The sequence below is a fragment of the Trichoplusia ni genome, chromosome 12 (assembly GCF_003590095.1).
Source record: "Trichoplusia ni isolate ovarian cell line Hi5 chromosome 12, tn1, whole genome shotgun sequence".
Lineage (NCBI taxonomy): Eukaryota > Metazoa > Arthropoda > Insecta > Lepidoptera > Noctuidae > Trichoplusia > Trichoplusia ni.
In genome coordinates, this window is record NC_039489.1 from 5,016,653 (window position 1) to 5,029,142 (window position 12,490).

The window sequence follows — 12,490 nt, forward strand, 5'->3', positions numbered from 1 at the left end:
TGTAATAATTGGATTATTATCGGCCTGTAATGGTCTTTTCAAAGATATGCTTAATGTTCAATGAATGAAGGTAATATTCAAAGATACATAGTTTAATTTCTACATTACACCTTCACGATTTGGAGCTCAAAAGCTTAAAGGTAGTAATTATAGTATATTAATTTAAAATGTATTTTTTTTACTGTTTAGGCTTATAGTGAAAACGTAATTACGAACCAAAAAGTTTAGTAGTCATTTCTAAGCTTGTAGTGAAAAAGGCAAGTGGGTAGGTTAGAAAAAAAAGTTCATAAATCATATTTTTTTTTGTTACTCACTTTGAGACATGCATGCAGACATGTTCATTTCAAAACTGTCGTAATAATCCATATGTATCTTTATAGCAATATAGCTGAAAATATATGAAAATTGGTAGAATCCAAACTCATTGTTGACTATACATACCATTTTACAGTAACCTACCACCTCAAGTACCATTTTCAAAATACGATAACTGTATATTGACTTTCAAAAAATTTGTATTTCAAACTCTCTATTTGTACTCTTTTATCAGAAATCTTTGAAAACGTTTTGTTTAGTCATCATTCTGACAATGGTGGCACAAAACACTGATTAGTTACATCTGATTCAAGTGCAGTTTTTGTATGAACATCGTGGTTTTAATTGGATGATTTTGATCTTCGATAGTTTATAAAATAAATCTTTGATTGCATTACAACATTTATTAAGTTTTAGGTTTTTGACGTCAACATCATTATTTTCAACGATACAGCATTCATTTCCATCGACTTCCTCTCTAAAGAATTCAAATCACGTATCGCTGGGGCTTTGCTAACAATCAAGTCACAAGACACCCAGACTCAGAAGAAGATTCGTGGATCACACAATCGGATCACAGATTTGTCAAGGTGACCTTTACCAATCGACTCTGGTGTGGAACAGTAAAAAACATCTACATATCCTCAAAAACTTTCAATATCAGTTGCATTTGTAATCTATAAAATTGACGGTTTGACGACCTCCGTGGTCGAGTGGCGTATGCACCGGTTTCAAGGTGTCGCTAGCTCTGAGGTCCCGGGTTCGATCCCCGGTCGGGTCAATGTAAAAATTCTCATTTCTACATTTTCTCGGGTCTGGGTGTTTGTGGTACCTTCGTTGTATCTGAATTCCATAACACAAGTGCTTTAGCAACTTACTTTGGGTTCAGATCAATGTATGTGATGTTATCCGCATTTATTATTATTATATTATTATAAAAAGAGGTCTGTGTCCAGCATAAAATTTTATTAGACTGTTATTATTTTAACAAAAAAGAATTGTCATCAAAATAAGTCCACTGCTCTTCTTTTTATCGCAAGCTGGAAGGGACTTTTTAGACACAAACTTAACAATTTTAAATCTGGTAGGTACCTATAATAAATCTAAATCTTACGATGTAACGGAATAAATTAAATAACATAAACGATTGCCAATCAAGTCCAAATCTTGCTCTAATAAAAAAAGCTATTTCGTAAGTAATTATACTTTTGACAGCTGTCAAATGGGAAGTGCTTACAAGTGATATAATTATGTCACAGATTAAAAACTTGTGATAAGCTAAACGATGGTGTCTGTTTTTGCATAAAACCTTTTTTTTTAAGTCGTTGACCTCGTCTAAGTCCAGTGTTGGATGTAGTAATATAAATTATACATTCAACTATTTGTACATTGACATTGTATTATTTTACTAGCTGTTTCACGCGGTTCCATCTGCTTAAATGTCAATTATCAGAGAAAATAATTTAACCTCATCATTGCTTGGAAAAAGCTAAGCCTTTACTGAGGTTTAAGCAGTTGCCAAGATCGCAGGCCCTGGGAGCTTCCTACACAATGACCAGGCAGTTTTGTCTTTTAAATGTAACGAACAGACAAAAACATATTTATTGCATTACAAATGACAAACTTTGAATAAGAATAGAAATATATTTTTTTTTTAAATAATACAAAACTTGCTTGTATAACCAGCGAGATACGCAGTCTTGTCCATAAAATATAACAGATTAACAGACAAAATAATTATTTTGTAATGTTGATAAAATACCAGTATATCGGGATAAATAAAAGCAATTATTATTATAACCTTAAAATCCAAAATTTATTTTACAAAGTTACTCAAATAGTCTTCCTACCGACATTAATACATTATTTGAACAGTAATCCGAAATTGAATGTGTAATAAACAATTTTCGTTTGCTACCGACTGCGGTTAGTCTAAGCGTAACTGTTAAACCATCGGCTAACCGATGGCAAAACCCAGTTCTCAAATACTGCATCACGTGCGATTCAAAACGCGTAAACGATCGTAAACCAATGTTATAATAGCAATAAATTGTTTATAGTATGTTGGGGTTAGGGTGCGAGCACATTAGGTTGACGCGGCTACACGCGGCTAAGAGCGGGACGAAGCAAATTTTTTTTTTTAGAAATATCTTTAAAAAGTATGTCCAAATGAAAATTAATACTTACAGATAAACTGGCTGGTTTATGTATGGAAATTAAATTCGCATTTCTTTAACTTGTTAGGTCCATACGATCATCGCGATCACGACGTCGGGAGCTCCTATAGTCAATTGACGTTTCTATAATCGTTACCGTCAATAAATAACGCTCAAATGTTCCATACGTGAGTCACGTGACATCGACCTGTCATCTACATACATTCAAGTATCTTTTACAAAAGTTAGTGATTGTAGAATAGGGACTTGTCTTTAAGCGATTAAGACGCGTTTAACACGCTCACGCGTCACCCCAATCGCTCAAATGTGCCCACAAACTAAACTCTTGATTATCTAACAGTGTAACCACAAAGAAATGTTCGGAGCCAATGTAATCGGTTATAAAAACACCGTTAGGTACGTACGCGTCGCTATTCACCTGTAAACGCGTTTATGTTTAACTGATTTATCTAGTGATAAGGTTGGGTGTACCTGTGATTGTAATTCTTTCGGTTCGTTAATTTAGCAATATTGATTGTGGTAAAGTTTGTTACTAAAATAAGCTTTACTGTAATTTTTGGGTTCGCTAATTTAGTTTTTTTGGTTTGAAAAAAAATTATGAAATGTCGCTAGTGCACGCTAGATTGTCAGCTGCACAAACAACTAAAGCTTTTTGAAAGCATGAAAAGACCATTTCCCTAAGACTAAATTAGCTAACAGCTGAAATGTCACCTATCCTATTATATACTTCATGTAAATAAAAAGTTGAAACAAACATACAAAGCCTTAACCTCAGTGCAAAATAAAATAAAATACTATAACATTATGGATAAGTTGATGACATTCATGCCAAAATTAAATTATTATCCACAAAGATAAATAATTTAATCGCAATAGACTTGATTCAAAACCATCTTAAGATGTTAAACGTCGACACTTCAATTAACGGTTGAACGCATATCAAAACATCTTAGTTCTATCACGAACAGTTAAAAATTACCTAACACATAACATTCGCCCTTGTGAAGCGCACCGCACAGTGCGGCCGTGCGTAAAGCATGCATTACATCAACCATTGTTTGTGTACGTTGACCTTAAACTTGGTAATACAGTTTGTTTTAACGTGTAAGCGTTACGCCTTAATTAGTTTTGGGTATAAACCGTTTTTGTTAGAATAAAATAACTGTTTTATATCGTTAAGTGTTTAGCGTTTTTCTGGTTCTTAGGTCTAATTGTTCTTGTGGAAGCGTGAAAAGATACCTTAAAGCTAATCCTAGATAGTGGTAGAATGTGTGACCTTTAAATGTACGTAATAGTACGTAACGTTATTTTAATGTGAGTTTTTCGTTTTTTTTCAGATGTAACTAAACCTGCCATGGCAGCCACAGACGGCCAAGTAGTGGCCGCAGCATCGCGCTGGTCAGACGAAGGAAGCTATCTCCGAGAATTCGTCGTCAAGAACCGACTTCCAAATGTCGCCAAAATCATCAAAGGACAGTACGGAGGGCTCGGCGTGCCGACCTTGCCGAGTCCCGGCTTACAGAGCACTGCTATACTCGTATCAGCAGGAAAGAGAAAGAAGATCATTGCTCAGGCCATCAAACTGAAAGAGGGAAGGCGGATGGTCAGCGTCGGACCCAGAATAGCCATCCCTGATACTTATAAAGGATTCTTCGAATTACTTAGCGAAGAAGGCCGGGCTGTAAGGTGCATTGAGTCAGTATCGGAACTAGCTAGGAGGAAACTGGACGATGGATGTCTCGTCCGAGAACCAGTAAGAGTTATCTGTGCTAAGATAGATTTAGATGGCAATGTCACAGCTGATGGAGCGAGGAATCTACCCGCTGGCGAAATAATCATGCCTAGAGGCGAAACTTTCTTAGGTAAGAATAGGTATCTGAAATGTACAGATTCTAAAGGTGATATGGTTTTAATGAGTCTGGATCAGAGAGGAAAGTTTTCAGCTGTTGCTAAGGAGGAGAATATTAGTGGGGTCCATACGGCGAAGACGTTGTTGACTAAACGTCTGCCAATAACTGTAAGGCTGGTGCACGGAACGCCACCGAGAGGCCTCAAGAGCGCGAGCCATTTTGTACCAGAATTAAGACTGCTGTCAATGTTTGAAGAAGATCATGTATTTGCTCTTCCTCTCCCTAAAGAAGGCAACGCATTAGTTGCACTACCTCTAGCGGCGCCACTCAAAATGCAAAGATGCAAAAACGAAGAGCAAATAAAAAACTTCATGGAGTTCTCTAGATTAGTGGAAAAGTGCAATCGTATGTTAGTAGACGTCGTAGACAGAATACATGTTTTGGACGGAAAGTTAGGCGACCCGAAGAGACTTTTGAATGGGCCTTTACACGCACCACCGTTAGTCAAAACTGGTTATTTCCTCCGACGCAGCGCGTCTTCTGACACGGCTAACCAACACAAGCATATCTCGCGACACAATCACATTTATAGTAGTCACAGGGACGAGAACAGTATCCCGGATGAGTATGATGAAATAGACCAAATTTATGACTACGTAAGAGGTTTCGCGCCCCTCCCTAAGAACATTAAAGCTTCGTATTCAAACGAGCCAACGCCGAGACATGAGTCAGCTCCAGCATCCCCTGCCGCAACACCCATCCACATGCCTCTCATCACAGAAATAAAACCAGAACCGCCACCAATAGAAACCATACCCACAAAGAAACCTCTAAACATTCAAAAAGCGGAGAAACGCACTCGGAAGTCAACAGCAGTCGTAAAGGAAACCCCAGTCACAGTATACAAAGAGAAATGTTCCATTGCACCAGCACCAAACCTCCCCAAGCTTTACATAAAGAATAGTGTTAGCAACAGCAAGAGCAAAATGGTGTTCCGTCAGAAAAGTACTTCGCCGACTAAAGAGGCCCCTAGTCCAGTTGCTAGTCCGATACGACCGTTGAAAGGTGACTCTCCGATCTTCAATATACGCTATAAGAGTTTGTCGAACATTCACCAGGCGATGGAGTTAGATGGGACTTTGGATTCGAGTCATTCTGGTGGCAGAACGTCTGGGGACTCTGGTAACGGTCCAAAGCTACCGGAGAAGAGGTGTAGAAAGCTGAGCAGACCGAAGTCCCTGACGAACCTTGTGTGGGAGCTGAAGGGATGTCCCGATCCCGACAAGCCCAAAACTAGAGTTAAAAATGAAAGCTACAAGAAGATTGGTAACAAATTGTCTTTGGGAGCTCAGAAGAGGGTGCCTACGTTGTATCTTTAAATGTGGTAAGTGTCAAAACTCTATTTACTACTCTTATAAACTTAACTAGCTCTTGCATTCAAAAAGTTAACAGAGAAGGTGTAAAGGCACAACGCATTTTTACATTTAGACAAATTTCTAACAAGATATTCCCAAAAACCAAATGGCAAAGTGTATAAACCTCTAGAAAGTATTAACCCTAAGTTTATCCTCAACCAATTCAAGAAGATAGATAAACGTGTAGTTTTTATTAAAACGGAAACCTCCGTTAGTCAATTTCATCCTTTTGTCGCGAGGTGTTTTACAAAAATTCAAGTCACACATGCAAAAAGACACTCAGACTCAGAAAAAACATTCCTGGATAACACAAATTATATTTGTCCTACGCGGGGATCGAACCCGGGACCCCTCACGTACACTGTATTTGGGGTGGGTACCTCAACTACACGGCTATCCGTGCAGTCAATTCTAAACAGTACTTTCGATTCAATTACGCAGATAATGTAAACATATGTGTTTTCAATAAATCTCGGTATTAGCCAATGTTGGAGCATCGAATGTCGCAACCCATCGTGATATGCCAAGACACGGCTTCCTATAAATTGTGAAAATGAAAACCAATGTATTCACTATTAGTATTAACCATTTAATTCTCGATGTTTTGTAAGAGAATCTTCAATTAAATAATTTGATTTCGAATTCTTGATTGTAACTTCGGAATATATTAGAAAGGATTGAATTTTATCTGTTTGTTTACTTAAAAAGGTTGGGTGAAGGTGTTGGTTTGAAAGCAATTGTGAGTTGATAACGTTTCTGAAGAAGATAGTTATAGCTTGCCTAGTTTTCTCCGGTATAATATGAAAGTTGATTGTCCAATTCTATTTACACAAATGCTTGGGTTAAAAATAGTTCTCTCTAAAGATGCAATAGCTTTATTAGTATTAGGTATTATTGGACTTGCAATGCCAATTTTGAGCAAATCCTTTTTTTCTATTGTTGGACATTTCTTGTGTAGTAGATCATGTTAATAAAAAACTTTAAAACTAATCTCTACTTCAGATCAAAATAAGTTCAGTAAAAAGAATGGTCACCCATCAAATCTATGACCAATTTCAATATTCACCCGTCAAACTATGCTACAAAATAATGAAAGGCGGATATAAAGATAGACAAACGCACAGGCGGCCAAACGGACAATTTTGTAATATAACTGTTTTTTAGATGCACCCTTTGCAAATTAACCTGATCAGTAGACCACTAGGCCATGCTGACACCTAACTAGGTAACCATACTTAGCAATAACTGTATTACACATTAATGCTCATCTTCACATAATTGCTTCCCATTAGTCTTAATAGACACATAATTAATAACAAGATTAAAAACATCCAATAAAAAATTAACACATTTTTAATTAGAAATATTTCTTTATCCAGGACATTTGAATTGAGTGTTAATTTCTAATTTATTCAATTAATTTAATTTAACTGTATATATTTTTGTTAACAACTCCCGAAGTACGGAATTTAATCTTTGTGTCGCGAGGGTTTCACCAATGTTCAAGACATATGCCCGAAGCACCCTAACTCAGGATAGGCATTCGTGGATCGTACAAAGTCTTAGAGTACAGCGCAAGCAATTTTAATTGATTTTACTATTATTCCGCATGTAAATGACTATTCTTATACTTTCAAACGTGTACCTACTTGTAAACAAGACACGTACAATAATATGTGGCCACGCTAATGAAAACAGTTCGGTCCGAGCGTAAGAAAGTATTTACAGTACTTGGATAGGTGAGTAAATAGATTAAGTTCCTGAAATACTAAATAGTTCAAACAGTTCATAATCAGGTGGTTTCTGCAATTTCTGAAAGCTGGGATGTACAATGAAACCAACGAAATCCACCGACACATTTAAGTTAGATGTTTCGTGTAGAAACGATTGCCTTGGAACTCACAATAACAAAAATCTGAAATAGCAATAAGCAGTAGTAAAAATAATTAAAAATTCTTCCCTCCATTGCAAGCGAGAGACAAAAATAGCACCTTGTACGAGTATACTTACAAAAGAACACGTCATATATTTAAGGAGCTGTTATTTCAAATCCAATAACATGTGTGAGCAAACAAAAACACCAAATCCCACGGCTAAAACTGTCGCTACTAAATCCCGTCTTCAAAACCTCAAAGCTAGGTCAGATAATGATTAGACTACAAGTCCCCATCGAAATTGACGGTCATCAAGAACACATTAATGTACCTACAGATCTAATCGCAATCTAATTAGATATTACAAAGACGTTATCAGTCTTAATCACATACATTTCCAGTCTAAAGACTCGTACTCTCAAACGCAAAATTTAAGACGCAACGATAAACGAAATTAAACTTTATTGCCTTTTAATAAGACTGATATTGAACATCATAAAGGTAGAAATCATGTGTGGTCGTCTGTACTTTAAGATTCGGTCAATAACATTTGAATAAAAACTAAATTAACAGAGCTAGTAATAAAATTTCATCACACAGTTAGTCTATTAATAATATGTTAGTTTTTAGGTTTGAGATTAAAGACCTGTCTTTTCTGGTATCGTTTTGTTAGGAGACTTAGATGGTGGTCTTTTTGGTTCGAGAATATTGAAAATGAATATTCTTATGTGGGCTAAGTACCCTATAGGTAGAAACTGAACCTTATTACCGAGGCAACACTGTATGTCCGTCTATTACTAGACTATATCTTGAACTGTGAAAGCTAGACTTTTGAAGTTTTCACAGATGATTTATTTATCTTGAAAATAAAGGTAACGGTTGGTTGGAATGTTTCACCGATTTGTTTTCTTTTACATATTGGGTACGGCGACCTCAGTTTCGCGGATCCGATTTTGACTTCGAAAAGATGCTCATTTTTAATTAGTCAATTAATTTAATACATATTTATAATTTTAAATCTACTTACTTGTCAAATGATACAAACTATAAAAACTAAATTGCCTCTAAAGATTGTTTTGACATCACAAAATAAATGCATCGAATAAAAGTCTTTAACGCCTAGGATTAAAACATAAAACTATCACAATCTCAAAACACATAAATAAAACATAAATGGAAATAAATTATTTATATTTATTAATTGGTTTTTCGGTATGTTAGAGCTAGCGAAAACATGTTGCTAGTTTATTAAAGTTTCGTTCGCTGCTTCTGATTAATTTCGTTACGGGTCATAGAGAAGTATTAATTTTCTGAAGCACTAAGCTTGGTGTTTTTATGCAACACACATACATATATTAGAACTATAAACAGTAATTAAGTAGCCTATTAGAAAACCACTTCTTCTAGTATTTTGTCTGTCTGTGTGAGTCTGACTCGCGATTCTGTGGGTTTCATGCAAATAGGGTAAAGACAAACAATCTATAGATTTGTTTTTGTGTGTGTTGTTCAATTTGTATGACCGTAACAACTGTTGCTTAACGACGTCTTTGAAGTAGTTACAGCGACAAAAGGAAAACATCATCTGTGAAAATTTCGGTTCATGAGAAACAACTTGGTGACAGACAGACTAACAGACAGATAGCGGTGAATTCTATATTTATAATACTTTTTAATTCAATCTCCCCCAAAAACTTGAAATTGCGAGCACACTCACTTCTTAAACCAAAGCCATCCACTAATCATTATAACAAGATTATGGCAAAACCAAAGTCTTGACCCAATTTCCCAAAAAGCATATCGTGCCAACAAAAATTAAAAGCATAAACATGTACGTTATAATTTAGTCTTCAATCCATTATACTCATTAACGAAATTATTCTACAGGTGCGGTGTTCGTGTTGTAGGGTAGGGCAGGGCTCGGCACAATTAGTAGTTAGCCATAAATTGTCAGTACATTAGGCTAACCTTGACTTTGCGACGCCATTTTTTATTTGATGTCATTTTAATGGTCGCCGCGAATTTTTTAGTAAGTAATCGATAATTGTAGGGTAGGTTTTCGGTAACTTGTTGCGTGTTTTGTTGGTGATAGGATGTTTCAGCAACAGTTTTTTTTGCATTAATTTTAGAATTTATAATGATGCGACAAATATATTTGCGCATTTATGAAATGAACTAGTTTTGATCGTAACACGTTTGTGCTTTGAGCTTTTCAGTTTTTTTTCTTTAATAAACGACGCCCGGATTAAAGAATTTAATACTTGTGTCGCGAAGGGTTCGCGATGCTCAGACAGACAGATATTTGAAATTCTGGTTTCTATGCGATTTTTTTCCATCATGTATATGTGGCATCTTATACTTATGAATAAAGATTAAGAAGGAACTTATGCCTAACTTTAATCATAATCCATGGACTAGCCTGGATTCAAACCTATATTCTTAAGGATAAAAATCAACTCACTGAACCACCACGACATTCTCTCACGGCGTATTTCAAATACTTAAACTTTAATTAGAAGAGCGTAGAAAGTAATGCACAGGCAAGCTAAACCACACCTTCAAATGTCTATTTGACGTTGTGTGAGCGAGATAGCACTTGACAATGTAGAGCACCATCTCCCTTCCACAAGTACATCAGTCGCTAAGAAGTGACGGTTGGCCCCTAGGTCATCAACTCATCAGACCCTAGTTCCTTTAGATAGGATGTCATATAAAAAGCCTGCCTAGTTTTTCTGCTATCCTGACTTCAATGCCTAAGCTATAAATACCCTATGAATTATGTATAGGATAACTTTAGAGACGATTTACACTTAGAAAATAACATGGACGAAGAAGTGTTTTTTATTTGTGGTCCAATTCAGTTTCATTTTTAAAACAGTATGTTTTTTCCTCTAAATTGTCACACTAATATTATATATGTTTATATAATGTATAATTTAATTCAAATTCACTGCGGGTTGGCGATTTCAGATTCCAATATTTGGAATCCAGATTTCCTCACGATGTTTTCGTTCACCGTTTGTCAATGGTGTCTTAGAATAATTAAAAAAGGTCCTATTGGTAGTTCGTCTGCTTTGGGATCGAACCAGCACCGTGCATAGAAACGCTAGGCCACAATGACATTCATAGATTACAAGATGAAAATAAGACTGACATTTCTTCAATATAGTCACGAGTAAATAATTTCAATTCTAACAGTAGAGTCCAATCATTCAGTGCTACAAGTCGCTTCCAAACACAAAACTGTTTTTTTTTATTTATTTAATACGGGCCTGTCAATATTTATAATGTGTAACCTGTATAACGATCTTTGACCTCATCGAACGAGTAATTAATTAAAAATTAAATTATGACGTGTGTTTTTTATTATTTAAGTTGTTATTAATAATGTGTATTGGTACATTAGTCTTCTTCTGATTTAGTTTTGCATTTGATTTGAACAGCGGTTTTTTTAGCGCACAGTCGTCTATCTATGGAATCAAATTAAAAAAAACGCCTTTATATATTGTGGGGAGAAATTAAATGGAGTAAGAGCCCGTGGACGCCAGACTTACGTTATTCTGTAAAAGCTTTATTTATTTATTTATTTAATTATCACACTAATCTACCATTACAGGTTACTTAGCCTAATGCGGTAGCTAGGACTTAACAAAGGTCTAAGTATTTATGTGAACTAGGGTTTGAAAGATTGAATTATTATGCACATAGTTGCAGGCTAGATTCCAGCAACTATTTTAATATGTAATTTTCTGATAATTCTGATATGCATAGGCAATAAGTTAGCCTGATACACATGCCCAGGCTGAAAGTTTGTCAGCGGGTGCTCCACACAGCTCGATTATAGAGTTTGGGTTATGTTGGCTTTAGGAGATAAACGGTACTAAGGGTGCCAAAAATATCAATCTGGGCACTTAGACCATTAAGTAATGATGAGTCTTGAGTAGTCTAGTATGTTCAGGCCAATGTACCTCAATGTCACTTACTAGTATACTCACTCAATGTTACTTTGCTTCATTTCTTTTCTTCCCCGATTACGAGGCCAGCCTTTTTTTCCCCACTACTTTCTTAATTTAACATATGCATATTCTTACTAATAAATAAATCTTATATTCTATTCGACTCGAATTATTTTGTAGAGTAAGTTTTAGTAGAGCATCATTTCGTCAAATACAGTTTGTTTTTTCAAACGCCAATAGCATATGAATCGTCCTTTATAGAGTAAAACTCTTTCTACTCGTAAGACACGTAAGCTCAATAGCCATTGCAAAAAGAAAAACAATATTAAAGTTTAGTAAAGATAGAATTATTTAAAATATAGTATAAGGGCAGGTGTTTGAATCAATGAATTATTCATTAATGTTGCTTTTTATTTATAAGTCGATTATTTTTATTATGGAGTGTTTATTTTAATGTTTTTCTTATTGTTTTAACATGTAACGGAGTCCATACAGGATGTCAGTAGTTATTTTAAATACATATTGTGTCATTTAAAAAAAACTTTTCCAGATATTGAAATAATAGGATGGTACGAAGTCAAACTTTTAAATATTTTTTTAGCAAATTTATTTGTCAGTACATGATTACCTTAATTAGGATATTTTTTTAATTTATGAACCGATTGAGACAATCACTTAATGTTTGTTATTTGAAGCAATAGATAATAAGTAAAAAATTCACATTAGAATCGGATAAGCCGTTGTGGAGTTCATCACGCACAATCGTACAGTCAGACAGGCAAACATTTATATTTTAAGTGGTTGGTTCATAGATTCAACCACAAAACACAGTGCCCAGGCTCTCAGACTAGTACCAATAAACCTACTTACAAACAAACATCTTTCAAGATAACTTAGAAAGATTAC

At 35.3% G+C, this 12,490-nt stretch overlaps 1 protein-coding gene across 1 annotated transcript in view; it reads left to right on the forward strand.

Moving 5' to 3' along the window:
- LOC113499160 overlaps positions 1-12,490 on the forward strand; it is a 104,796-nt gene that overhangs the window by 87,482 nt on the left and 4,824 nt on the right. The window contains exon 5 of the mRNA XM_026879509.1: positions 3,830-5,726. Coding sequence (XP_026735310.1) covers positions 3,847-5,721 — 1,875 coding nt within the window. The 5' untranslated portion in view covers positions 3,830-3,846 and the 3' untranslated portion in view covers positions 5,722-5,726. The remainder of the gene's footprint in view (positions 1-3,829; positions 5,727-12,490) is intronic.